Raw genomic sequence first — 27900 nt, 5'->3', positions numbered from 1 at the left:
ACCCTGCTCTGGGTAGGGCAATCGCAGCTGATGAAGTGCAGAATGCTGCCCAGATTGCAGGGTGAGACTGGTAAACCAGGGAGGAGCGCTAGCCTTTCTATAAAACAGCCATTAGAGATGAACAAAGCACACTGGAGATAAACCTGCCTTAAGCCAGAAGTAATTCTGGGCTAAAGCAGCAGTTAAAAAGCTAAAGCAGCAGTTAAAAAGCTGGACTGCAAGCGTGCGTCCAATTTGGGTTATAAACACAACAAAGACGAAACCCACAACTCAAAGAACTCTACACTCAGGCTTTGACTAAGAACAAGCTTTAAGCCCTTAACCCCTGGTGCAGCCTTGAAAAGGAGGATTACCACTTGCAGGCAGTTTAAGAACAGTGCCAGAGAGGAAGATTCCCATGAAAGAAAACGATATTTATTTTTAAATCCCTGAAAACTGCTATTGCTCACAGTTCTGATTCAATGTTATTTATACTGCTGTGTATTACAAGTCACTAGGATGGAAATCACCTTCATTTCATCATTTATCTGATCTCTAAATACTTACTACCCAAACTAATTTCAGAATTTGTGGGTTATTTAGTTGTTTGGGTTTTATAAACAGGGATAGTTTGGGCTGAGATTGGGAAAAGGGTTGTTGAGGAAGGAAGAAGCACAACAGAGGTCTCCCCATACATTCAACTCCTGCTTGCTTCATTTTGTGTAGGGTTTGTTTTACCAGTTCTTCCTCTGCCCACTCTAAGGAAAGCTCCTGCAGATGGAGACCACACAAAAGTCTTAAAGCAAAACAGGTTCCCACTTTCCAAAACATGTTCAGCTGGGATGGATACAAAACAGGTGGAAGTCTCTGGTCTGTATTATGCAGAAGTCAGGCCACATTATAGATCTTTGTTTGTAAGATACATTACGGTGTATGTATAAAAAAAGCTTCCTACCAGAACACCCTTGCAGAATGCTGCCTTTTCCAGAAGTGTCCTTACTTAAGGACAGCAATATTCCTGTTCACGCCTGCACCGAAATCCCAGTTAATACAGTATCAAGCCTGTTTTCAAAGCTGTTACATTATTAAACCTTCAAAATTGAAGTTCATTAAGAACTAGAGGATTGTACACAGTAGCTATTCCACAGCACCAATCCCCTAGTACGGGTTTATCCTTGGCTTCTTCCAAATCCCCCTAATTAATTTTTTTCAAAGGCCATCAACCTGAAGCAGACAAACATCAGAGAGTCAATTCATTAACATTCCCGTATTTCCACTTATCTTGGGCCACTTCTTCTCTTATTAATAGCTAGTAAGATTGGCATTTCTAAAAATAACCAAGCAGCGCTGGAAGCAGAACTCCAGGGAGCACTCCCAAACCCCATCAATCCTCCCAGCAATACTTCAGAGTCTCGTCCTAAGGTCTCCTGAGTACACCCTGGCAGTTGGCAATCTCCGAGGCAGCCCATGAATCAACATCCAATATGAACTACGAGACGCTGATTACTCAAGTAATTTATTACTTCTAGGGTGACCAAAAGGCTGTTTACACGAGGAAATTAGGATACTTTAGAGTACCGTCAACTGTGCCCTGAAACTTTACCTCTGATTTATATGCCAGCTCAGTTTCTCTCGCCTTAATGTTCTTCATCACAGGTGAATTTAATGCTGGTATAATGCATCGGATTTACTTTTAGAAAGTTCTGAACCTCCGTTTTCTCCCTAACTGCAAAAGGCAAAGGCAAATGTAGCACAGTTTCCTTAAACACATGAGACAGTGTGCTCAAGCAGCACCAACAGACTGGGAGATGAGTCACTGACTATAATGAACAATTTTATCTCTCGTGGAGACTACAGAAAACAGGTGGTATTAGTTTAATTTCCATTCACAGCCTTGCGACTGTGGATTCCTGGCTGCAGCAGTATGCTTAGGAGAAAGATGTTGGGATCAGTCACCCCAATCTGATTATTATGGTCTTACTGATCTTAATCAGGAGGCAATCATGAATTACTCACTTGTTTCCCATTTACATGTTTGTATCAAATGATTTTACAGTACTGCCTGATAGAGAATATAAAAATGCGAACACTTCGCACTGAAATATGCCACTGACTCACTGCTGAGGGGGAAGGAGTTTTAGCCCTCCTTGAAGCAAGAAACGAGCAAGTACAAGACACGACGCTGGACCTAACGAAGGGGACATCTGCATCTGCAGGCAAGTGAAATAATGTTTAATTAAGAGTATTGACTAGGTTATACGAGGGAAGGAAGCAAGCAGAAGGGAAAAGATTATGCCTGAAGTCCTCCAGGGAGTCTGGACAAAAGGAAAATTGGCTCTGGCAGCTAACATGCTCTGCCATGGAAGAAAGAGGTTTCTAATGAGAAAGGCTCTAATGGACACAGCCTGAGATGTCAGAAAATGTTGAATACTACCTTGATCAGGATGGGCAGCAAATCAGCTGGAGAGGAGAGAGGCATTTCTAACGTAACCTCACTAAAAGCAGATTAGTCATATGGTGGTTTTCTTCCTTCTTTCCTGTTTTTCATAGCCTCTTGTAACCGTATTGCCCATTTTGGATGTCATACATACATACTTTCATCTTAATTTACCTTAATCTGGCTTGAGTTAAATGCATTTCCAAGGCAACTTCAAGCCATGTTTCAATCAGCCAGAGAACCCCGGACCCCTCCAGAATTATCTAGCTCCCCAAATTCATTCCCTAAAGGGTCAGAGGGTCCTCCGCCAGCTGCATGAGCTAGGGATGGGTGTCTGGCCTCACGCATCTGGAGAGACAGAAATATCTCCAATGATCAATAGTGCAAAGCAAGCCTCTGGCATACAGCAAGATACCAGGGGGATACCCAGTCACTTGGGGTCCCTAGGAAATGGGCTGTCCTAAAACAAACAGTATGAGATGCCCCTACTCAAAGCCAGGGTAGGGAACAGTCACAGATGATCATAAAATCATTGAATGGTTTGGGTTGGAAAAGACTTTTCAGAATCATCTAGTCCAACCCCCCCTGCCACAATGGCTGCTGCTAATTTCTAACCAGAGCTGAACTTGAACTGATCTTAAGAGATGAGCCCTAGCCTTTAGCCAATAATGAAAACCCTTCCTGCTGTCCTATCTTAAAAATACATGTATTTCTTTTTGAAGAAATCAAAGAGAGAGTTTGTTACTTAGACATAACTTTCCTAAAACTTGTTACGAGTGCAGAAATTCCACCATCCACTCTGTTACTTTGCTAGCAGGAGCCCTGAGAAGGTTTCAGCCTCAATGGACTAGCACTGCCCCATGCAGTTCTCCGGCAGAGTGCATGCATCAGCATGGACCAGGGACCATTTTTGGTTTGCATGTTCTGGCACTATTTAGTTGACTAGTACTGATCTAGCCCTTAAGTGCAAGACTAGAAAATACTGTTGAACAGAAGGACACCGTTAAGCAAAACACTGCAACAAAGCATTCACAAAAACACGCAGTACTAATGAGAGAGAGTCCTGTGAGAGACATCTTCAAAGCACATCTCCCTTACACACTTCCCTCTAGACAGTAGTCAAAATTTTGCAGTATGTGGGAGATGTAACCTTGCAATAGGTTCCCAAATTAAAAATGTTTTGAAACCAAAATTAGCAAAACCAAGTTCATCCTCCAATGGAGAAAGAACTTCTATAGCTGCATTTTTATTTCAGATAAAACCTACAGGAGAACTGAAATTCAAGTGGTAACATCTCCAAGGAAACAGCTGGAAAACTTGCGGTCTTTGCAAATGCTGTAGTATTCTTTATTCAAAGATAAACTGTACTATAGTGCACTTTGCACTCCAGGGGAAAAAAAATTAAAAGCATAGACAAGGTCTTAGTAGGATGCCACAAACTGTGCATGCAGCAAAACAAGACTTCTTGCGCTGGATCTTGATGCAAAGAATATATTCTTTACATCAGTTTGCTAAAATACAGCTAAAATTAGTAACATGAATGCTTTCACAAATCATTTTTTAGTAATTGCTGTACGTTTTCTGTTGTCGTCAAAAGAAGTGTTCTTTAGCACAGAGGAATCACGACTTCCTCTCTCCAGGCATCCCAAGCCAAGACGCTACTAGCAAAACTGAAAGAAACCATTTTCACTTTTGCCTCTCTTCTTTACTGAAAAGCGGTACGGTACAGACGTTTCTTAGCCATACGAAATTCCCAGTTCACATTGACACCCACGCAGCAGCAACAGGGAAACAGGACTGGCGTATGTCTTAAGCAAACAAGAAATAGGGAATCCAGAGAATATAGAATTATCTTTAAGCATCTGGCTACTGCCTGCACGCTCTTCTCACTCACACTCTGGCCCCTGTCACAAGTACTTGTTGAGACAGCCCACTTCGGCTTTTCAACATCCAGGGACATTACACAGCTGGAAACACACAGAGAAAACTCTTCACTTCAGCACTCAGCAGCCTGGATCAAAGTTGTGGATTTCTGCTTTTCGGGGTTTTTTTGGTGGGGTAGCAGATGATGATTAATTTTTTTTAAAAGGTCTGTATTACAGCTATTCTGTTTAAGTCCCCCAGGACATATTAATCTCATGCCAACAGGAGTTTCTCTTCCCATGCAATTTGCCAGCTTCCCCAGTCACATAACATATATGCCTATAAAAGCTTTCTATAGCTACCATAACTGCTAATGCAAGATAAATTAAGACAAAGGTAGTCCCGACCCCTACTTCACACACACGCAATGAACTGATGCCACTCTTAGTCACAATGCCTTGAAAATGAAATAGGAGAAAGGGCTGCAGCTCTTTCTTATATAGCTCCCTTCTTCATGATAATACTTAATGTATCCTAAAAGCACATCTGTCCACCCTAATGACAGTACTTGCAGAAAGACTCTAAAATGGAGGCTGGCAATTTTCTATCCTCATAAGCTCTAGAAAGCAGCCTTTGACAATAACAACCTGCGACGGGGCCAAATCAGAGAGGTCCCAAATAGCAGTGTTTGAAGGAGGAAGACACCCATGGTCACACAGTCTGTCTCCTTCGGCACCAGGAGAAGGGTGGTTCCCCGCAGTGCGTCCTCTGGTATGCTGCTTACAGTAATAGTATTGTCTGGACAAAGCTACGATGGAATTTGACTCCATTATGAAGAAGCAGCTGCTGATGCTCATTTTCTACCTAATACAAAGAAAGTTCAAAGCAGTGGCGTTGGCTGCAGTGGGTTTATTTTCAGATTAAGATATATATATACACACCAAAAAAAGGATAAAGCAAAGGTACCTGAAATTACAGCAATTTTCCATGACCCATGCTCCTCCTTGGCTATTCTTTCTGCCTCCTCCATTAGTAACATACCAAATCCCTATAATGGGAGAAATAACAGGAAGAAGAGATAAGTTCTGTAAAAATAGAAAACATAAGCAAGGTCAGAATGTAAGCATTAGTACAGTTCCAAAAGACTCATATTTTTGGCACAGGAATGATCCTGTGATCACGACTATTGCTGAATATTGCAGGAGAGGGCTTGAGAAGAGGTGTACCAACATAAGCTTTAGAGTGGAGCTTTCTCAAGGATTTTTTTCTGATCATGAAATTATTCATAGGCAGTTCTAGTGTCTGACTGCTTCTTAGTGGCAGAAACAGAATGAAGTTAAATCCACTGGTGGCAAGTCAGCTTGGTAAGCATTCCCTAATTCCTGTCGCTGAACAAGTCTATCCTGCTGAGATAACAATCCTAAATAACAATCACCCACCTTAACGGCTACCTTAGTAGACCTGGGTTTGTGTTAGTGAATTAAACAGAGCACAAATGCCAGACGCAGTTGCCTAAGCTGTCAAATTGCAGAAGGATCCCTGTGCCATTCTGACTGGGGACATCAGCTGAAACAGATGCGGCCAGACACTACAGACCCAGAGACAAAGCCCTGCTGCTGTTCACTTTTCTGATGCACATGTTGCCTTAGCGCCTTGTAATCTTTATTTCCACAACCCCTCCAGGAGTCGGGAGCTGTTACCGTGCTCGTTTCAGGATGAAGAATTGAGGCACGCAGCAACCACGGGGCTTGTCGGGGCTACCCACAAAGGCTCCATCAAACTGCTGCGTGACCCTTGCAGACCTAGGCTAGGCTCAAGCTCTGTACCGCTCTCCTAGGCTCAGGTCGTGACACAGGAGATGCCAAATCAAAAAGAATTGCAGAAGAACGTGTTAATATTCTGGACCAGATCCATTCCTCCCTCTATTTACGTTTGGAAATCTTGCACAGCAGGAGCGCTACTGGAATCACAATAATACTTCAAAATAAGCAAATAGCCTTTCTACTCTAACAACTTCGTTGTCCTATATATCTGGGTATAATTGATTGGATTAATTCACTCCTAACATTAGGATGCAGGAATTATACTCAGCTCTTTGTTCATCTATTTTCCTGACAAGATGTACCAAATGGGGATGTGGCGACACTGAAGCACATGTGATTTAATTCTAAAAAACATTTAACTTACAGGCATTTTTAAATAACATGTAGAAATCTTCATTCTAAAATGTTCTTCTAATCAGAAATTGCCCCTGCAACTGTGAAGAACACTTTCTGATTAACCTCTTGAACACTGACTATTCCGAATGCACATGAGTGCGTCATATGCCATGAAATTTCAATTTGCAGCCTATTTTAATGTTTGTAGTTGGCTACTTCCAATTGATTTTTCTCTCTCTTTTTTAAAAATACGTTTTCAAATACTTAGGATGACCACTTTTTTCTTCCTAAATTTTTAAGTGTTAACTATTTTATAGTGGAAATATCCACTCCCCCTGCCAGCCACTGCCTTTTGGTCACACATCATCAGTATCTAGCAAAACTGCATCTTAATGCATATACTCAGGGAAAGATTAATAAATACAAGGAAGTTAATTTGAAACAGCCTTGAGCACTTCTGGCAAAGAGGACAAACTGATTGCTTTTTTAAAAGCTCAGTCCAAAGGTTCAAAACCTACCAGAGCAAAATTTAATTCACATTTTTGCTCACTGCAAGCCACAGCATGTTACATGCAGCAGAAGGATAATGTGCCATTTTCATATGAGTCACTGCAAGGAATTAGAAACCCGGCTTTCCACTCCATTCTTCACATGCTTTAAGATATATATGAAATGGTCTCACAAGTGTGTCTGAAGCAAAAAACTGTCTGACCCAACTAAGAGTTTACTCACAAGTCTCACCAAATCACTTAAACTGATAAACATCTCGGAACCAAAGTTGGATTTCTGCTGTTTTGGTAGGAAGAATGCATTCAATAAATGTTCCTTTGAAAGAAAACTGGGTAGTACCAAATAAAATCTCACCCTCCCACATGTATTTCAGATTTCAGAAGTGAAATTAGTTTATTGAACAAGATCAATTTTAGAAGGAAATAAAAAGACACAATGGATGTATCCCCTTTGTTTTGCTTTTACTCAGTTTGCAGTCAACTCTGATGTACCATATAGGATATCAAAGGAAAGATATTCAGAACCAAAGGTGCTTAGTACTCCAAAGTCAAATTAGCACCAGCATATGTGAGCTTGTATTTTATGGGCATGAAGCAACACTGATAGCGTTCAGCCATGCTTTTTTTTTTTTTTTTTTTTTTAAGTCTCAGAGCAGTTGCAATTGTCTAAACATGATCACGCTAACAAAAACTCATAAGCAGCATGATTTCAGCTGGTGAAATGCAAGAAGAGGCTCAAATTCAATTCCGTTTCTATTGCAGCGGACTGTAATTCAAAGCAAGTGAATGAATCTCAGATATTAAAAAAAATTCTTCTCCAGTTGTGTTGGGGAGAGGTGTGCAAGAAAGAGGCACAGATAAAGAAGTAAATACGGCTTGGAGTACCTGGTGCTGAAATTTTGAAGGATCCCGACTGCTCACGGGGACAACGCTCCCATACACGTGCAATTCCCGGACAATGGAAACGCCTCCTTTCAGCTCAGGTCTGAATGACTCTTCTGAACACTTCCGCAGTCGTAGGAGGCCAACAAGAATATCCTGCTCTGGATCTTCATAGGACAGGAAGGTCTCCCAGCCACCATTAGCCACATAATCTCTTCTAACTAATTCAATCTGGTCAAAGAGTACAAATACAAAGAGGAAAAGAGAAAAGGACAACTTCTTTAAAAATATTTAAGCAACATGTTGAACAGACCAAAACTAATTTCATGGATCCATAAACTATTACGATTCAGAGGAAGCATGCAGTGCTTTCTTAAAGGCCAATTTAATTCTAGATGGATTTCAGCAGTACTGGATAAGAACTGCTGTTACTACAGTTATATTAAAGATAAAACGTGAGTACTTTAATAGAAATGTATTTGCCAATGGGACAGAACTAGTCTTCTATCCCTATTTGCAAGCTTTCAAGAAGGGCTGGTAACCCACGTGGCTTCCTGTCTGTAAGTCAGAAACCTAAAACCTGTATTTCTTGAGTTACTCAAGTTTCATAATCACTGCAAAAATCAATGGGGGCAGCAACTCTTGCCTCTAACCAAGGGACTTGCTCTAACTGAAACTCAGGTCCAGTTACAAACTTGCTAATGTAGAATGAGTAGTTTTGCATCTGCCTTCACTAAACCTGTGTCCATGTCTCCACTGCTTTGCAAAAGAAATGGTTTGAGATGTCTACAGAACATGAGTCTTCTAAGCAGCAGTCAACTACTTGACCAATTAGTTCCTTCCAGCACCGCACAGGATCTACCTACATGAGCAAACTGTGCAGTGCAACAGGAGTGGGTCTGAAAGGAGTTGGTGTTGAGTGAATATTGCATCACATGTGCTTTACAGAGTCAGCAGGAATTGTTTTCTTACTCATTCAGATAGTACTGAAGACACCAAAACCATCCAGACAAGTACCCTGAGAACTGACCAGTGACAACATACTACTTACCCTCAAATCCAATTTTTGATAGCAATCTAGACAAAGGCAGCTCTGAAGAACACAAGTGGAAGGGAAAAGTGAAGTGAGAGTAGGCTGCTCTGGAGAATACAATAAAGACCATGTCTGCGTAGAAGAAATTACTTCCGCAGAGCACCAAAAAGCTATAAAGAGTAACTGGTGGATAAGAGAGTAGAAAGAAGAAAAAACTGCTTTTTCAGAGAGTCCTGACCTACCATCATCAAGGAACAGCCCCAGGGCCCAAGATGAGATTCCCTTGCAGCAGCATGAGACCTGATCAAATATCACATAACGGTAGCTGTGTTTATAGGTAGCAGAGTTAATTTGATGTAACCTGTAGCCAGTGATGATAATGTCACATCTCCGGTGACATAGTGAGTCACTCTATTTGCATTTTGAATTGATATGAAATAGCTGCCCATCCTTGCTGTAGGGACTCCCTTGCCCACCTGCAACAACCAGCTGCTAAGCAGACCAAAATTATTTCCCAAATTGCCTGGCTCAACAGAGGAGTGGCAGGAATAGTTTGCGATATTGAGAGCCTGGTGACAACACGGGATATGGTTGGGGTGGTTTCAGTACAGACTAGACCCGGTTCTCTTCCAAAGAGCTAGGCACCCATTAGTGCTGGCACACATTAGGTGCACTCCTGGAAGGCACTTCCTAAATTAAATCTGAACAGAATCTGGTTTCTATGCTTCCTGATGCTTTCGAAGTGGGGAACAATCAGAGGATTTGCTTCAAAAGCACGCCCCTGATCTGAACAAAAACTGTCACATAGGTACACCCGCCATCATTTTGACAGCCTCCTTTCACTTTAGGACTTCACACATGAATGGCAGGTGTCAGTGGACACCCTGTGCACCAGCACTGCGCTGGCATTTCTAACATTTACATCCCAACAGTACAGTATAGGACTGATCCCTGTGTATACCTTGCCATGCTCTCCCCAGTAGTACTATAAAGACTAAAGCAAAAGACCTCAGTGTTTTTTCTGCAAATCCTCTAATACCCAGAAATCCATGAATTAAAGATTTGTTTACAGAAAAGCCATAAGGGATTCTGTCGCCTGCCTGCCTTACTCCGTGATGAAGTCAGGGTGAACACAGCTCACAATTAAATCCCTTACTGACTACAGAATCAAAGCTCATTTCAACACTGACGTACAGCTCACGGGGTAAGCGCCCAAGCAGATGTCTGCCAATGTGCCAAGTTCTCCAACAGCACAACTCCACTCCAGCTTGTGTGTCAGGCTGACACACACTGATCCAGATCTACCACTAGGTACACAACACCCCTAGTAAAATGGAAATGTACAGGAAAATAGAAGAGCATGAGTTTTTTAAAATACCCAGATTTTGCAGTTAGTTTCATATGTGGAAAAGCAGTTAGGTTGAAGCTTACTGCTAATGTTTACCAAAAAAAAGGCAGAAAATATTATTAAACACTGCTATACTAAGAATTCAAAATGGCAACATTGGAGAACTCCTGGTTTCTCCTGAAGACAAAACAAAACAAGTAGAAAACATGCCTCCATTGCCTTTCCTCTAGCAGGGACTAGATGCCGTGTCATGCCCACATGGAGTCCAAAAGCCACGTGCAGACAGAGATGAAGCAAGACCACAGGAACCTTCACCAGGAGACTTCATATTGTGTGCATTTTAATAGCATCATAAGCACATATCAGGTAAGCCGATCTGCTCAGAAAAGTCCCTGCTGATCTGAGTTTTTTGTTCTCCCCACTTCCCTGGGCACAGAGGGCCCTAGGATAGGTAAATCCCTTCAAAGGGTTTTCAGGGATTCACGAGACATACAAAGCCTTTTCCTTCTGGGATACCGGTATAAATGTGGCAAAAGCCATCCTGAATCACCTCCTGGTCAGTTGGTACGTAGCTATGTACAGCAGCGTGCTGCAGTCCCCAGTGTCAGTCCCTTGTCCGTAAACCATCCCGTGCGCCGAGTAAGAATAACCCTCACCTGGGTGGATCACCATTTCAGTACGCAATCCTAGGAAGTGTCCGGCACAGTCTGTTTTAAACTTCCTTTGACAAACAAAGGGAAAACCCAATTGCAGATTACACACTTAAACTAGAACAGCTACCCCCAGCTTAAAAACCTGCCTTATTCCTATTAGGGCTCTACATTAAGATCATTATCTTGACGCAACCCTCCCCGCTTCGCAGGAACAGCAGCAGCTTCTACATCTTGCACTTTCTGCTTTAACACTAATGTAGGTTCATAACCTGAACAGAGCTGTTATTGCTCCTCGCTTTTTAAAAACTGTCCATCCAACATCTCTTTACAGCAACAATTCACTAGAGCATTTTTAAGGCTATTACGTAGCACTATGCAGCCTTAACCATTCTGAGAGCAAGCAAATACCTTCCGCTGCTATGGAGAAATGCCACTAATTGAAAAGGCAGCTTAGAGACAGCTCTGTAAATAACCAGCTACAGACAAGTAATCTACTTGAAATTGATTTAAAAAAAACCCCAAAACTTTTAAAAGCAGACACACTATTGCCATTATAAAAATACATACAGCCTACTGATCCTTAACAGAAAGAAGTTGCATAAAATATAACTAATTATAGAAAGCAATTAATTTGTTTCAGATCTGACACGATAGACTCTCTTATCAAAAGGATGCATTGTTTACTTATGAAGCTAAGAAAAACATCATACCTTGTCATTAGTCTAAAGCACATGAAAAATTATACCATCTTCAGAACATTCCTCTTGCTTACTGTCATGATAAATTTTACTACGACTACATAATGACATCCTCCTGCCACTCAGACAGATGAGTTTAACAAAGGGAATTTTCAACAGAACGTTGCTTTGAAAACCCTGTGATAAGCTATTTGCTAACTACTCAAGAAATTTACAATTTAAATTAGATTAGCACTGCTGACAACAGACATCTTTGGAAAATATTTCGTGAGATGACCGCAGATTAGATAACAGGAGCAGAGCACAAAGGCTGCACAGCCTATGTACAAACGAGTCTGTACAGCCTCAATTCTTGCAGAAATCTGGTAAGAACAAGGTAATTTATTTGGGGTCATTACACACTTATACACATTATATCCAGTTATACTGGACTTCTGTTATGCAAGATGGGAAGTATTGTACTCCATTTGAATTCACATTATGGCAGGAGAAAAAAAAACAGAATATGGCTCCTAGTAATCTCCGATTTGCAAAAGCGAGAACATCTTTCAGATGCTAAACTTGGAGAATATTCATTCTGCTTAACTTCTGGCACCAAACTCAGAGCATCTCTGAAGCCTAAATAATCAGTAGAGCCTCCAAAGCACAAGACCTCTGTCAGGAATCTCTCTCTATGCTGACACATAGAAAGCCCAACCCCAGGTTTAGTGGCTCACTTTTAGGAAGTGGGTACGTGCCCACTGCACAGAAGAGAAGAGAGGTATCCAAGTGTCATTCTGATTCACCTTTCTACCTGGAGGTGGCAGCATCTTCTGCCTGGCACAAAGAATTCTTGTTTGAAAGTAAAGGCAATATATGATGGACAAACTCCAGAATCATTTCAGTCCCTCCTTAATGTCAGCAAAGGAACAGGAAGGGAATACTTCCAGGGTATGATTTATTAGTCACAGCAGACATGTATAATAAGATGGATCAGACCCTGTGTGATCTTAGAAAGCTCATCTCCTTGGGTGCCATGGACCTCCTGACCACTTTCTGGAAGGACTGATCCCTCCTTGTGACTACAATGAGCTGGAGAATTAGTTTCCTAAATTGGATGCTTGAAGTTCGGCAGTGAACATTTTCCTTTCTATAAAATAAGCATAGTAATCTTTTTGTGGACTATTTTAGGAAAGAAAAACACAACATATATGTCATATGCTAAATGGATCTACTGATATATATATATACACACACACATACATGTGCAGAAGTCTATTTATACATCTATTGTTTGCCTATATAAACATGTACATTCACAAAAAAAAGGCTGTAAACTCATCTTGCTAAACGTTCATTCCTGTTCAGCACGCACACGTGGTGTTATTGGTATTTTCTAAATCCAAATTTGTAATGAGGAGGGAGAAAAGGGAAGGCAGTTATTTTGTTATAGCAGTGCAAATACCAAAATAACTGCTCACTGTAGTCAGTTTACTGAACATGGCGGTCCATAAATTTCAACATGTGACTGTGCTCAAACAGAAGACATCCAAAGCTGCTGTGAAAATAAATGGAAAATCGGATCCAGCTACAAAGGCAAACTGCAGGATTGGACGTGCTACAAATGGGTCCCAACGCCTCCACACAAAACACACATAACAAATTGTGTCTGAAACAAGCTCCTAGAAAATAAGACAAATCTCACCTGATATGGTCTCACTTTATGGTGAATTTCTTGAATTCCAACCTCTCTTGTCCTTACATCACGACACTATAAAGAAAGGGAGGAAAAAAAAATTACACGGGAGAAAAACATTAAGCTCTGAAACATACAGATTTCCAGCCACCTGTTGGGTTCAAAACTAAACTGAAATTGCATGAAGTTGCACGGGCGAATTTCAAATGGGTAGACTTCAAAACAAAAATGCTCACCGATCCATTCTTAACACACCTCAGAAAGAGGTCTTAGTGCTAAATGGAAAGACATGCTGACAAAAATCAATTCACTAAGCAACCATTATGGTTCATGAAGAAACGTACCCTTTGATTCACGAACAGTAGGGTCTGGAGGCAAAGTCAACATACACAAAAAAATAACAGAGGCGAAAAAGACTTCGGCATAATCCATTTTTACCCTGCATTGGGAAGGTCTAACATTGGCAAAATCTACGCCAAAGCACCAGAGTCCTTAAGTAGCTAGTTTTTGAATCTCAGCAACTTTTTCCTTGCTTTTAAATGAGAACTGTTGCAGAAGCCCTATCCAAATATCAGAAAGTAAAGCTAATGCTGATCTAGCATCCACAGAGCATCACTGAGGCTTGGGACCAATGATGGAGAAAAAGACAGCCAAAAGAAATCTTCCCTCCCTTAGAAGTCAGACAGAGGAGGAGATGAGGCTCCAAGCTCAGTGCTTGAGACGTCGGTTATAGCTTACATAAACTTTTGTGCTTCTCAGCAAAGCCAATGAAAGTTGAGTAATTTGGTACCTATTCACATAAGCAAACAGTTGTGATAGTATAAGCACTCCTACTGTGGGAGACTATATGCATTCATGTCTTAGCGGGTTTATTGGAAAATCCACTACTAAGCTTAACGCAACATTTGTCAGCAAAGTGCAGCCATAAGAGTTTTACCCAAAGCAGTTGAGTTGCAAATGCTTGTTTCATTCCACTAGCACTGCTGTACTTGGAGGGAAGGTAGACAACCTCCACCAACAGGCTAAAATTGCTCTAACACCAACAACACCTACCTGCCCGTGTATTTCCAAAAGCCAGACTTTTAGACATGTGCAAAAATCCAATTCACAGAAACTCCAGAGTACCCAGAACAAGCACAGCTCTGTCTAATGCCCTGTCCTTCTCTGAATGCTTTTAAATTCCATTATCAATATAAAGCAACAATCTCCCAAATAGCAGAAAAAAGTGGGGGTTTGTGGTTTTGTTGGGGGTTTTTTCATTGGTTTGGGGGGGTTTTTGGTTTTGGGTTTTTTTTGGTAGTTTGCTTTTTTTTTTTTTTTTGAGTAGGCTATGGTAAAACCAGGATTCACTGTCATACCAGGATTCTAGAGTAGACAAACTCTTCTCTGCTTTACAATTTCCTAGCTACACAAACAGCACAGAAAAAGGCGGAGAAATATCCACTCTCCATTAAGAACCCCAGAACTGAGGAAGGACAATGTATTCTGGGATGCTGCTTTAAAGTTCTGTGTCCCAACTGTGTATCCTACTTGCACTCAGTGGCTGGCAATCACGAAAGCCAGCATCTGGTCCCTCCAACAAGGCTCCTCAAGAATAATTTCTTTCCAACAACCACAGACACAAATTGCAGTGTTGGCATGACTGATCCCCATCCCTCAAACACGCTCCTCACCAAGCCATTCCCCAAAGATGGATGCCAGAACTGCCAGAGCTGGCTGATCCTTACTATCGAGCCTGCAAATAGATAAGATTCCTACAAGTCCCTTCCTTGCCTTGGCCTTTTTCTCTCTTTTTTCCAAGCTAAAAGACAAGAGGACAAAGCATAATTATAGTTTTCTCCTATGACACAAGAAAAAACACAACAGTACCTTACACCTCAAGCTATGTTGCAGCAAAATGGTTCCTCATTCCACCAGCTGCAGTGTTTCTGCCTCACTAAATTAAAATCTATAATCATCTGCACAGCAGAGATACTTACAGATTTGGTTCTAAAAGCAAAGAGTGCCAGCCTGACAAGCCCTTTAATGGTTCAGCTCAGCCCCAACTGCCATGGATCAGCTGTCCCTGCTTGTCCAGCTGGTCTTGATCAGGTTCAGATCAAGTGATGTCATTTTAGTATCAAATCCAGGGAAGAGTTCACTAGTAGCCCTAAAGAGCTCAATTGAAAAGGCTTAGCGGCACCGCAGAGGTTGTCTACCTTGCCTGGTTTTGAAGTGAAAAGTCAGCAGGAGAGATGGAAGCTTCTGTGGCTGGCAAAGCTGTCTGCCAAATCCTGGCTTGCTACTGGAGAGAGACTGGGAGGAAGGATTTAAGGAGAAAGTCCAGGGCATCAGCTTAGGACACATTAAGGGGTATGGAAAGCCCAGCTAGAAGGAAGACAGTCTGGAGTTTCTTTTCTGATCTTTTGCACTGCAACTGCAAGATCCAAGTGAGATGGCAAAGGCAGTAAGGAGCTAGATGTAGCCTAGAGAACCATCCATGTTAATACCAAAAATATAGGTCAGCAGCATGAGTTGATGTGGGACTATAGGCAGCAGCCAAAGACTTTACTATTGCTGGATACGGTAATTCCTTGAAACCTTTTTAAGAAAAGGTAAGCTAGAAAAATGGAATGCTAAATCACGATACAGATGCATGGAACAGCTGTGGTGAGTATCTGTTCCTGCCTAAACACCAGGACACCAAAGCAATTAAAGCCCTTTGGAATAGTCTCAAGGAGCATGGGGTTTGTGTGATGTTTTGTTTAGGAAGTCGGACAGCCCAAGAAAGGAAGAACGTGGGCATAACACTGCTGGAGGATCTGCAAACTGTGTCTCAGTGGGAGGTTTAAACAGTGAGCAGTGTCAGAGCAGACCACGAGGGACACTGTGAATGCCAAATGCTGCAGCAACCTTCCGAGAAAAATTAAGACTGGGGATACGTACCTCCTTCTGACTTCAAATACAAACGCAATTCCTCCCTTCCCCCCTTCTCTCCACCCCCGCTCATATTTTTATTTGACCTTAGAAATATCAAGAATATCAAGTCTCATTTGTTTGTGCTGAAATCTCTCTTGCAAGATTTCTCTGGCCTCAGACTAAGAGCTTTTCTTCCAATTGTTCAGTCAAGTAAGTGCATGCGTGGGAAAAAGAAAGGAAGGAGAATTTCTAATAGCATAAATTAAAAAGAAACCTTCCTGCCTTCTCTCTGATTTAAGGGTTTCATTCTGCTAAAAAATGGAATATCACAAACTAGCTACCTTTGGGAACAGAATGAAAGTGCTAAAATCAACCAAACAAAAAGAGCTTTTCAGAAGAATCATCAAGGTGCTTTTTAGTCATTAACATTTTTTTGAAAGACTTTTGCAGATTGTTTTAGTTCAGCAGTAAACCTGGCTCCTGTTGTGTCTTCTAGTCATTACTTTCCTCTCTGCTACTTTGTGTGAAGTCATCAAGCAGCTCTCCCTCCATACCAACTGACAAAGAATTTACCTGTGTCCCAAGATCTTTCATCCTGGCCAAGGCAAGCTCTCTCAGGTTCCCGTGCTCCACTCCAGAGCTGACTAGTGGCATTGGGATATCTCTGCATATAAGAGGAAAAACAGAAACCACAAACAACTGCATTAGCAGACAATACACCATAAAGCGCCATTACGGTCATCTAAGCTAAGACCCCAAATAGCAGACCACAACTTATCTGAATTACCTTTGTTTCAAGTCTTTGGTTGAACAAGAAATAACACAACTAAAAGCAGGAGAAAAATGAAGGCAAAAAAGCTACAGATTTTATTTTAGTAAAAAGACTGAAGACAAAAGTAGGCTTTTACAATCCTAAGAAATAGGTTATAATTTTGCTCTCAGTTCTTCACTTGGAAGTCTGGAAAAAAAAAAGGATCACCCAGCCGAGCCTGTGCCTTGCCTAGGACTCCAGGTCAGATGTTCTTCATGGTTATCTGCTGCTGGAGAAAAGCAATTGGGAACCAGATCGTGTCTTTCTGCAGTCGCAAAGTTGAATGCCCGTCAGGGAAAATGGATCAAAATTACAACATTTTTATATTGGGACGCTAGCTACTTAAAAGTGAAAAAGTTCTGTTTAGCAAATGATTTGCAGCAAAGCCCAGCCAGAAAGTCTAGGGTCTTCCTGCGGGAATGTAAATCGTGAGTCTGCAAATGGCAGAACTCCCTCCTTCAGTTCTCCAAAGAATGTATTACAATGAAATTTGAGAGCAAGACCAGGTTTGGCCTCTCCACTGCCTTCCAGGGCAGTTTGTCCCAGTAGAGATTAGGAAAGCAGGATACCATCCCTTAGGGAAAGGAGGATTTACACACCCAGATCAAGCTGAAAAAAACCCACGCGGATTATTGGCACATCCCACTCCATGCTCACCTTCTATCTAATGCTGTACTATATGGTGATCTCAAATCCTTCCCCGCCCCCCCAGTCCCCCCCCCCGCCCCCCCCAGTCCCCCCCCCCCCGCTGAAACACCACCCTGGCACCTCTGATAATACACCACCCAAGTGCACTACCCTGTAATCCAAATCCCCTCAGATCTTCTATAGGGAAATAAGGACTATACAAGTATGAAAGATACTCAGTAAATTGTACAGCAGGTTGGTCTCAAAACAGGGCTCAAACATTCCTTGGTGAGTATTCCTCCTTTTCCTTTATCTGTGCAAGCATTCAAGAGTAAAGAACAGAATATCACAAAAAAAAAAAAACCATACAGAGAATAGGATGGTTCAGGGAATTGGTAATGTAATTAGCTTAATCCATGTTGGTTCAGTAGTGATTGAAAGTCATCACCATCTAGCAGCTGTCTGATGACCTCTGTAAAATGTATTAATTGATCTATTCAGTTCCTTGAGGACTTGCATTCACACCATGGCCCCTATTAACAATTACTATTTTTGGCAGTAGCTGTATAAAAGATAAAGGTCTTCAGCGGTCCTAAAGACCTGATCCTCGTGCTGCTTCAGCCTTGTAGAAGTCAGAGACACTGGCAAGGGGGCTAGAAAAGGAGTTTTCCTTTACTGTTAGGAATGAAAACAAGGACTTCAGAACTCCAGGATTCTCCTCCCATTTCAGCATCGCACTCCAATTTTGGTACGACTTTCTCCAGCATAATGGAGGCCGTGTTTTACTTTCCTCCCCTGTTTTCCCTGCTCTTTTTTCTATGAAGCCAAAGGGTCTATGAAAAATTCCTCACCTCTTACACCCGCATGCCAAAAAGTTGAGGCAAAAATACAACTAGCCAACCAATTCATTTATTCAGTGGATTTCTTTGAGCAAATAAGACACAGCAGAACCAACACAACACACTTTAAAGAGCCTCAATTAGAGGAAATAAGCACTTCACATTGTGACTGAAGGACACACTAGAGGAGAACGGCATTTTCATCAGGGTATGTTAGATCTACAGTGATAATCTAACTAAACATCTTTCTTCTAATTATGGAACAACTCCAAGAAGTCAGGCTGTATGTATTTTCCCTACAGGGATGTAGATATAACATCCTGACATGTTCCAGTACCAGGTCTTTAGCTAAATCCAGAGTCAGCTATGAAATAGTAAATGAAGTCCTGCAAATAAAAGGTAGATTACAACATACAGTAACTTGAGCCTCTCTCATCTGCCTACCAGGGAGAAACCTAAATTAAAATATGAATGTGAAAAATAAGCTTTTTAAGAAAGAGAAAGCGAGAAATAGGTTTTCCATTCCCACTTCAGATTACAGCAGGGTATTTAAATAAGTACCCTCTGTGCATCATGAGTGTATGCACTAACTGCCTATTTTGAATAGCCACAAGACAGCATTGCACCAGTGGTTTTAGGACTTGTTAAAACGCTAAACAAATTCAGGGATACAGGGGATTAAATCCTGACCTTATTAAAGTTAATAAGCAATTTGGCAGAAGCTTCAACAAGACCTATTTCATCTTCTATTTTTCAAACATTCTGTGTTACTTAGGACACTTGTGAAGCAGTTGATTAAAGCACACAGTGAAAGTCTAAAGGCCTTGAGTCTGCTCTCAGCTCTGACTTACTATATGATCTCAGTTGAGTAAGGTATTTCATTTCTTCATACCTATATCTCCCCATCAGTACAGTGAAAATAACATTCAGATGAAACACTGAGATACACGAAAGAAAAAGTCTCAAGGTGGTGACACTACTTCTGTCATTTCATGCCTTCTCACACAGCAATGCACTTCAGTGACAATGAGGTTCACAAGCATTCAGGAAAAATACAATATTAAGCATCTCTGACAGTTACAAAACACCCTGGAAAACATAGTCTCCTCCAACCAGCCATTAGCAACAGCATCTTTTTTCTTTTTTTTTTTTTTTTTTTTTTAAAAACCATATTTTACCTGGTTTCCTGAAGCAGAAAGAGTTCTACAGTGTTTTGTCAGTGACACCTTTCCCATGCTCACCTGACTCATTAAACTGATTATTTTGAGCACGTGATGGACTACAACAACATTGAGTCCCTTATGTTTTCTCAAAACCTGGTACTAGGGAAGAGAGATCCCAAACCGTGGTCCTAATAAGGAAGGGCATAGAGAGCTGTCTTTTTCTGCTGGTGTTTGCTGGAAAACCTGAATGCACATACCAAACAGCCAGTCAGTATGCAGAGAGTTTGGGACAAGTAGCCGTCCAGGGCACAAGCTGAATCCAGAAGGACTGTGGAAATAGAGCCTGAAATGCAAGATGTGAAGGATGGAGGACTCGTGGCAGCAGGGAGATGGAAAGGGCCGGGGGTAGCAAAGGAGAAAGGGAAAAAAGTTGCTTGTCCTCAGTGAAGCAGTGTTGGGAACAGGCCACAAATGTTTTAGGAAATCTGGCTTTGTTCATTATTCTGTTACAGAATCACACAATGGCCCTGAAAGCAATTTAGATCAAAGTAATAGCTTTTGGACTTTGCACTGGAGGTGTAAAAATCTGTAATCGCCACAAACAAGTTTCAGATAACATGAGCCAGTCAGTAAGAAAACAGCTATTCCACTGGAACATAATAACTGACAACCGGATGACAGCTGGATGGAGGCTGCTGCTGTTGACAGAAGAAATCAGTCAAGCTCAGGCAAATCAGCACACCAAGCAAAGACGTTTCCAGGCCTGTGTTCCTTAGAAGACCTGCTAGGCTGCAAACTCATGCTGTCCTCTAAGAATAAACCTGTTTGTTTTAGATACGATGCTATGGTGATAGCATCATGAACAAATGGGCCATTGCGTCTGCAGTGGAATTGATGAAGACGGAGATGTGCAGGGAGAAAACGGAGATGTGCAGGGAGAAAAGGTAGGAGTTTTGCCTTTAATAATGCTCCTACACATGATGTGAAAAGCCTGGGGGATTACCAAGGAGATATTTCCTGTAAGCCATGTTTTGCTTTCTTCATCAGCATCACATCCTTATTTTTGAGTGTTCAGCTACAGCCACCAGTTTCTCACAGTAACAAAGACCTGAAGAAAGGATTTCCTGGTCACTGAAACTGTGTCTCAATTACTACAGACTGCTGTATCACAATCACATTCATAAACCTAATCAAGCTTCACCATATCCATATTTAGCTTCTCTTCCCCTTTGGTAATTTTGGAAAGCTACTCCAGAATCTCAGTTCTGACCAAAAATTCCCAGCTTCCTGCCTTGTTTTCTGCAAGGCTACTTCTTATTTTGTCCTCTGCCCAAATCAATGATCCTATTTATTAAAAGGCTATTTTCTTTCTCTCATAGATTTACAGAAGTCATTTATGTCCACAACTATCCTTCAAACAAAAGACTGATGCTCCTCTGCACGTATTTCCACAGTTCATTTTCTTGAAGATGAGGATTAGTCCAGACAAGGTCTTACCAAAGCCTTGTCTGGCTGCTGGATTAATACTTTCATCTCTAAAAAGAGTTATACTGAAAAAAAAAAAGCTTTTCACAGCTGCAATCACCGGTGGCTTATTGATATTACAGACCGAGACATTAAGAACTTCTCCTCCTCTACTATTTTCACATGATGATCTCATGGTTTGCAGCAAAACCCCCTCCGAGTTTGACCTCAAACTTCCCTGAACTGCATCCCATCCCATCTCTGTCACTCTAGCTTCACCGCCACCAGATCCTGCTTGTGCATCCTCTCTCATTCAATGACGCTTCCCAGACCTGCAAGGTTTCCTCAGCATCCTATTATTTTTGTGTCACTGTAAATAAATACAATTTTGAGCTTGTAAATGGATGTTTGAGAAACTCCACTAATAAACCTGAGTCCATACTTTCTTTGGCAAAGCTACCCAGCGTTTCTTGCCTTCAGCCACTTTCTTCTCTACCATGTTTCCCTGCTTAACCCCACTCCATCACATTTCTGATAGAGCACAAAATTGAATGCCTCAGAGAAGTCCAGGCAGGTAAGGTCTAATGCACAAGGCTTTCTCATTCGGCATGCTCTTGGAGAACTAGGCATTGGCACTGTTTCCAGCTCATGTAGCTGGAAGCCAACTGAGTATTGTCTGCACATGCAAAAATAGGCAAGTATGCTATAAGCCTCCCTTCCTATTATCAGGCAGATTTCGAAGATAAAAGAAGAAAAATAATCCAGGGAAGACTCCACGCTGAAAATACAGCGCTAAATGGAAGTATTATCTATTGTTCTGGGAGGTGAGTGCTGGAAATAATGGTATTACCATAGTATGTGTATGAAAACCCTGCAACACCCACAGGGAAAGAAAGGAAGTCTAGAGCCAAAAAAAATGACACACCTCACAGCTCCTGCAATAGATATAGGAAACTTCACCTACAGCCAAGAAGCAATTCTCCATCAATATCATTAAAGTACCATGTGCTGCATCCTATGCTCTTGTCTGACTGGCAGTGAAAGTGCGGCCTCCAGAAATCTTAAGGTTTCTGGGTGCATTATAGAGGCAGTTCAATTTAAATAGCTTCTCACTCTACTTGGCCTTTCCCATTCTGAATAGATAGGAAGCAGTTTTAAAAATCTTTAGTACATTAATGATTAAGCCTGAAAAATAATGAAAGCCTGAGTCAGATCTCACTGTAATTAAAGTAAGAATCTCTCCAAGTGCAATAAATCAATATACAAGGCCCACTACAGAAAATTACCTCTGAACACGGTACACACGTGTCCATGGTGGGACGAGGGCCAGGATTCTGGCCACCAGATCCACAAGAGTGCTGGGGGGGTAGCTCTTGTATCTTCCAGTCTTCCAGAGCTCATACAGACCAGTGCCACGGATCACTAGTGTTGGATACAGCTTCATGCCATCTGGGCGAAAAGCAGGATTCTCAAAAAACTCCTGCAAAAGTGGAAGAAAAAAAATGCAAGTCAGGGCAAAACAAACTACATTTCCTGGGGCTTCAGAGCCCCAACAAAACTAATTTCAAGACAGATGTTGTAAAAGACAAATGTAAGTATGTTTTAAGAATTACTGGCTTACATTGAGTTGCCAGTATTTTCTGGTTTATGACATTTTTTGAAATAAAAAGTATGCTCTAGATTTAAAGAGAAGGCCACTAAAGGAAAAAAAAATCCACATGACAATGCTATGAGTCAAATCTGTACATTGCTTCTACCTTGCAGCATGAATTCAATAGATATTGCACCATTTATTGTAACAGACTCTGCTCAGAATTAGAATAATAGAAGTGAGTGTACTTATCTTCAATCTCAGCAGACCACATTTAGAGATTAATCAATGTGTCTGAGACACATCATTTGAATAGCAATGAAGAAAAACAGATTTATTCTACAATGACGTTCTGAACAATCCTAGAGAATGGGAGGGTAAATTGTATGTCCTGCTAACTCCTATGACTAAATCCCAGCACAGAACTGCAAATTGATCAGCACTAGCTTGCACAACACAACAATGACATTGGTTTTTTGCAGATTGAATTTCAGTAATGACAATTAAAATAAAATCACTTACAAAAAAAAAAATCAAAAAACCACACAAGGCACCCTGAACCAAGCAACCATTAAACTGACTTAAGCAATGACACGGCCCTCATTGTAACAGCATCTACAGGCCAGATCTAATACTGGATTGGACTGTTGCACACTTGAAATCCACCGCTTGATCCCTCTCCAGCATAGTATTCTCATAGTAATAAAAAACAAAACAAAACAAGTTTGTTAAGCTGAGTTAATGGCAGGCTACCATGGTCCCACCAGTTGCTGACCACTCTTACCACACCTCCAGTGCTGGCCCTAGGGTGCATCTGATGCTCAAGATGTAAAGAGGGGGAAAAAAGAGAAAAAAGATAAATCACTGGACTAATTTTGAAACCAGCCAGCTGAAGCAGGCATGTTACCCAAAGTCATATAGCATATGAGGTAGCGTAAGGTCAGAAAAAGAATTCAGAATCCTGTTGTCCTGGAACAACCCAAAACTTCCATCTTTTCTGGGTGGTTAGAGGTGCTCTAATGTAAAACAAAGCAACTGTGAAAGAAGGAATAAGAAAATCGTGTAAGAGGCGATTGTTCTGACAAGAGAAGCTCTATGGCCAAGCGGCAGTGAAGAAGAGAAAGACATTAAGGTGAGAGAGCAATGATGCTTCCCCAATGAGATATAGGAAGGTAAATAAACCACTCCAGCAAGGAAAAAAGGCTTCCAGTAAGGTTACGTATTAATATTCGCAACAATACTGAACCAAATGCAAAAGCATGTATGATTCACCAGGCAGAATATTTAAACATTCACTGATTTACATTGCAGATTAAAGGCAAAGGCATCAACACAGCACTAAGGTTAAAGCCATCCAGCAGTCAAAGGCAAGGTCAGAAGTTAAGGTTTCTAATCACATTGTCAATTTTGCCACTTCATACATACAGCATATTAAGCCAGGTGATAATGCTACTCAATATTTCAGTAATGCTACCATTAAAAAAGCAACAGATTTTCATATTTATTTCTTAAACTATTTCTCAAAATATCCCTCAAGTTTAATTATTTCAAAAGTAATTAATTTCAAACAATACAACAAAGCAGTGTCTCCTTTTTTTCCTGAACCTCTTTTGCCAGCAGTAAACTTTAAATAGTTTCTGTAAATCCCAATATTTAAAGGCTTAACCTTTTCCCATTTACAAACAGCTTTGATTAAGTCTCTCATGAAACAAAGGAACTATAAAATGCCAACACATGCCAAGCTTTAGTAAGAATTGTAGCCTTTTCTTTTTTTAATTAGACCCCTTAAAAGGTGTCTTCAGCTGATAAAAATGTTCAGAATAGTTTACTGCCAAAACAAATTCAATCCCTAAACCCACATTTGTTCCAGAGACCACCATCCCTAGCATCACTGGAGTCAACAGGAGGCTTTCCATCAGCTCTAGCAAGCACTCAATCAGAGCTTAAATTCACGTCTGCTAACGCACTGTGAAGTTAGAGGTTAAAGGTGACCCAGAAAGAAAGGATCCTTACGTACTTCCAGTCTTTTTGAACCACTTGAGGATGCAGCGTAGCGCTCTCGCATGCATGAATATTCTAAACGGAAGCACGTACAACTTCAAAGCTACTAAACCAATTTTCTTTGAACTTCAAGTTTTCTCCCCCCCCCCCCCCCCCCCCCCCAGCTAAACGCTGTAAGCCAACTAGCATTTAACACGTCTTGTATCATAAAGTTGTGCATGTAGATGATGGACATGACGTGAGAGATTATCATAGTGGTTTAATTGTAATAAAAAAAGGTCAATTCAGATCAGCTGAAACTTAAGTGATCTGGAGGTTCATAAACATGGGTCTTTTCATAGCCTAAAATAACGTTTCTTATAACTTTTTTCTAATACCACATAAATTGGGCAAAGTTGAGTACTTTCTCACAGCAAATAATATAACAAGTAACCAGAGAATCATGGAATTCACAATTTTTTTTGCTTCACCTAAGCTCCATTAAACATACTTTACTTGTAGGAACAGCTGCTCTGTGAATTACAAACAATGAATCTTAATAAAATCCCATCAACACACATTCAGTCTACAAGGTTATACAAGTTAGCTGCTAACATGTTTTATGAGAACAGTAATTGATTTTACTAGCATATGCCTTTGTTGTAGAAGTTCCCTGTTATTAAAGCTAATGGCATCTATAGGATCCACTCATCCACCACCTCATAAACTCACTGCCACTATGAATAATCAGGGTCCGACGGGTGTAAAATTAGTCATTTAAATGCCAAGAAGCCACTGATTTTTCCATCAAGGCAGACGTATCAAAGTGCATGATGGAATACTTTTGTCCAACTCCCACCAATTGCTTTGAGACTTAAAAATTGCATGACATTGTAATTACCGTCCAAGAAAACAGACATTAGTTGAAAACCAAAAGTCAACATAACACTATGTGAACCAAAAAAGATCAGAATATAAGAAGAGATTGAATCAGGAGATGAAGTCCTGAACTCAAGCATTTCGCTTTCCTGCGTGTTTGCAATAACCTTTATAATAGAAAACCTTTTAGTCACTCATGTATCTGTTCAGAGTTGCAACAGGAAGGTCAAATGATTTGGGATCATAATGAGACCACACAGCGGTTTGCTCCCATTCTCAAGTTCGGTAATAGCACAACTCAGCCAATATTAAAAGATTATGCCTTACAGTTTTAATCCAATTTTACTGACCACTTTAAGTACAGAACAAATTAGAAATGTGTTTTGAAGACACCCAAAAGCTGCAATTCTCCAAAAAGAGAAAAATATTATTTTATGGGATTCCACTTCATCTTTTTACAGACCAAAGACTCAGTTGCCATCTTTAATCTTCCTGCTCTCAGTATGTTCAACCCTTCTAGGAGATAGCAGTTATAGGATAAGCACAGCAATTTTTTAAAGCAATTTACTGAAATGTCAGGATTTGTTAAAAATAAAGGCCACCAAAATCTATTTTTTAATGACTGTCCACTAGCAATCAGGTGCCACTCAACCCGATTTTTGAACTCGTTCCTTTACTGTAGTCCCTGCATGATACAAATTATTAAATTCATGTCCGACTACATTAAGATGAACATTATCTTAACTCTCCATATTACAGCATTCCTTATCTCCATCAGCTGTATTATTTATAACTATGAATACTGGTAGCACTTGAAAGCTACCGCGTTGAATGACACTTCCAACTCTACAGGGAATGAACAATCACTTAGTAGTTTAATTATATGCATTAACAGAAGCTTGTGGCTCTAAAATGTGGCTCCGTTTTAACTCTAAATTTGCATTTTCCCCTCTTTCTTGTAAATGCTAGTCTAATTAAAATGTAATGATAGTATCTGCATTCACTGATACCGACAATGGCCTACTGACTGAGAAATATGGACTAAATTCTGCCTTTTTACTTGCCTTTTGGAGCAGCCTGGAAACACACACATCGTCAAGCACCAGTTGTCACCTGGGAAGCAGGGAAATGCAGTGCCAACAGCAAGCTGAGAAATGGTCATTTTAAAGTCACTTAACGTCAATATCTTTCAATTATGTGACCTTAGACTTCCTATTAAGTCACCAGAAGATAGTAAGATACTACTTGTTAGCTGCTCTGAACACCATCTGTTTGCAGACTCTGACTTGTGATAAATGAGAAGGTTTTAGATCTAGCTCACCACGCAGTGGGATAACGATGAAAAAGAATCGTATTTACCATGATGCATATTATAAGTGCATATATGTTACATACTGTGGTTGTATACACACTATGTGCAAAATCAGCAGAGCACATGTGAACACGAACACAACACGGAACATACAGTGATGATAAGGCAGATCAGCCCTCTACGAAAGGGAAACAAACTCTCTAGCATTTCACCTGCGGCAAGCTGGAGCTTGTTCTGCTAACTGTGCACACCCACTCTTCAAGGTATCTTTACCTGACACTTATTTTAAATACATAGAATTAAAATACAATTGAAACATTTTTCTAATATAACCTGGGGAATTCCCAAAGTTGCCTTGGGTTTATATAAAGATGGTATGTTGATATTACTTGTGCCAAATATACCACTATTTCAGAGGTCCACCGGGTGTTAGGTATCCTCAAAGAGCAACACTTTCTGTCCATTCAAATGTTCTTTGAAGAAGTGACTTGACAGCGCAATTAGTAAATCCTGTTGCTGAATCACTGATGTCCGAGGCAAACAGTACAACATGGCAACGTTTTCAATTAGGCTCTTCTGAAATCCATATGTTACTTTATATATGGTGTCGTGAATCTCTATAAAATTGATTCAAAGGTGAATGAAAGGCAGAAATAAGTCGAGTCACTTCTGCACTCACAACAAAATCTCCTATAGATGTGACCATGGGGCAAAACATTTCTAAAGCAGATGACCCAAATTTCCAGCTTTCCTGAGAGCACCTGTAAAGCATCCTGCAATCCCGGCAGGAAAGACCATTTTCCGGTTAATTGTTATAATTTTCCTGACTATTGACAGCTATGTAATAAAATCTTTTCCGTTCCTGACACATTCAAGCTGTCATATTTCACCACGTAAATATGATTATGGAAACTACCAAGCCAAGAAAACAGTGACATAAACCCCAACGTTTCTGCCACGAGAGGGTCAGTTCTGTGATGGTGACCAGCATCTATTTTTAGCATGTCTGCCTACAAATCTCTTCAACACTAGTATATATTAGTGTGCAGAAAAACAGCACATCAGAGATTGTAGCACAGTAATGCACGGTAGGTGAAACA

The 27900-nt window shown here is 40.7% G+C and overlaps 1 protein-coding gene across 3 annotated transcripts in view; it reads right to left on the bottom strand.

The window, feature by feature from the left end:
• Positions 1 to 27900, bottom strand: part of ELP3 (elongator acetyltransferase complex subunit 3) — an 88992-nt gene that overhangs the window by 17059 nt on the left and 44033 nt on the right. For all 3 annotated transcript variants that reach the window (XR_007508382.1, XR_007508383.1, XM_049819317.1), the window contains exons 10-14: positions 22325 to 22518; positions 16708 to 16798; positions 13246 to 13311; positions 7833 to 8060; positions 5246 to 5327 (exon numbers count right to left, since the gene is read on the bottom strand). Coding sequence is in view for 1 of the 3 variants with exons in the window: in XM_049819317.1 (XP_049675274.1) it covers positions 5246 to 5327; positions 7833 to 8060; positions 13246 to 13311; positions 16708 to 16798; positions 22325 to 22518 (661 nt within the window). In the remaining 2 variants the exon portion in view is untranslated. The remainder of the gene's footprint in view (positions 1 to 5245; positions 5328 to 7832; positions 8061 to 13245; positions 13312 to 16707; positions 16799 to 22324; positions 22519 to 27900) is intronic.

Source organism: Accipiter gentilis, chromosome 16 (genome assembly GCF_929443795.1).
Source record: "Accipiter gentilis chromosome 16, bAccGen1.1, whole genome shotgun sequence".
NCBI lineage: Eukaryota > Metazoa > Chordata > Aves > Accipitriformes > Accipitridae > Astur > Astur gentilis.
The sequence above is the reverse complement of the archived record's forward strand: the minus strand, read 5'-3'. Positions and strand labels throughout refer to the sequence as shown.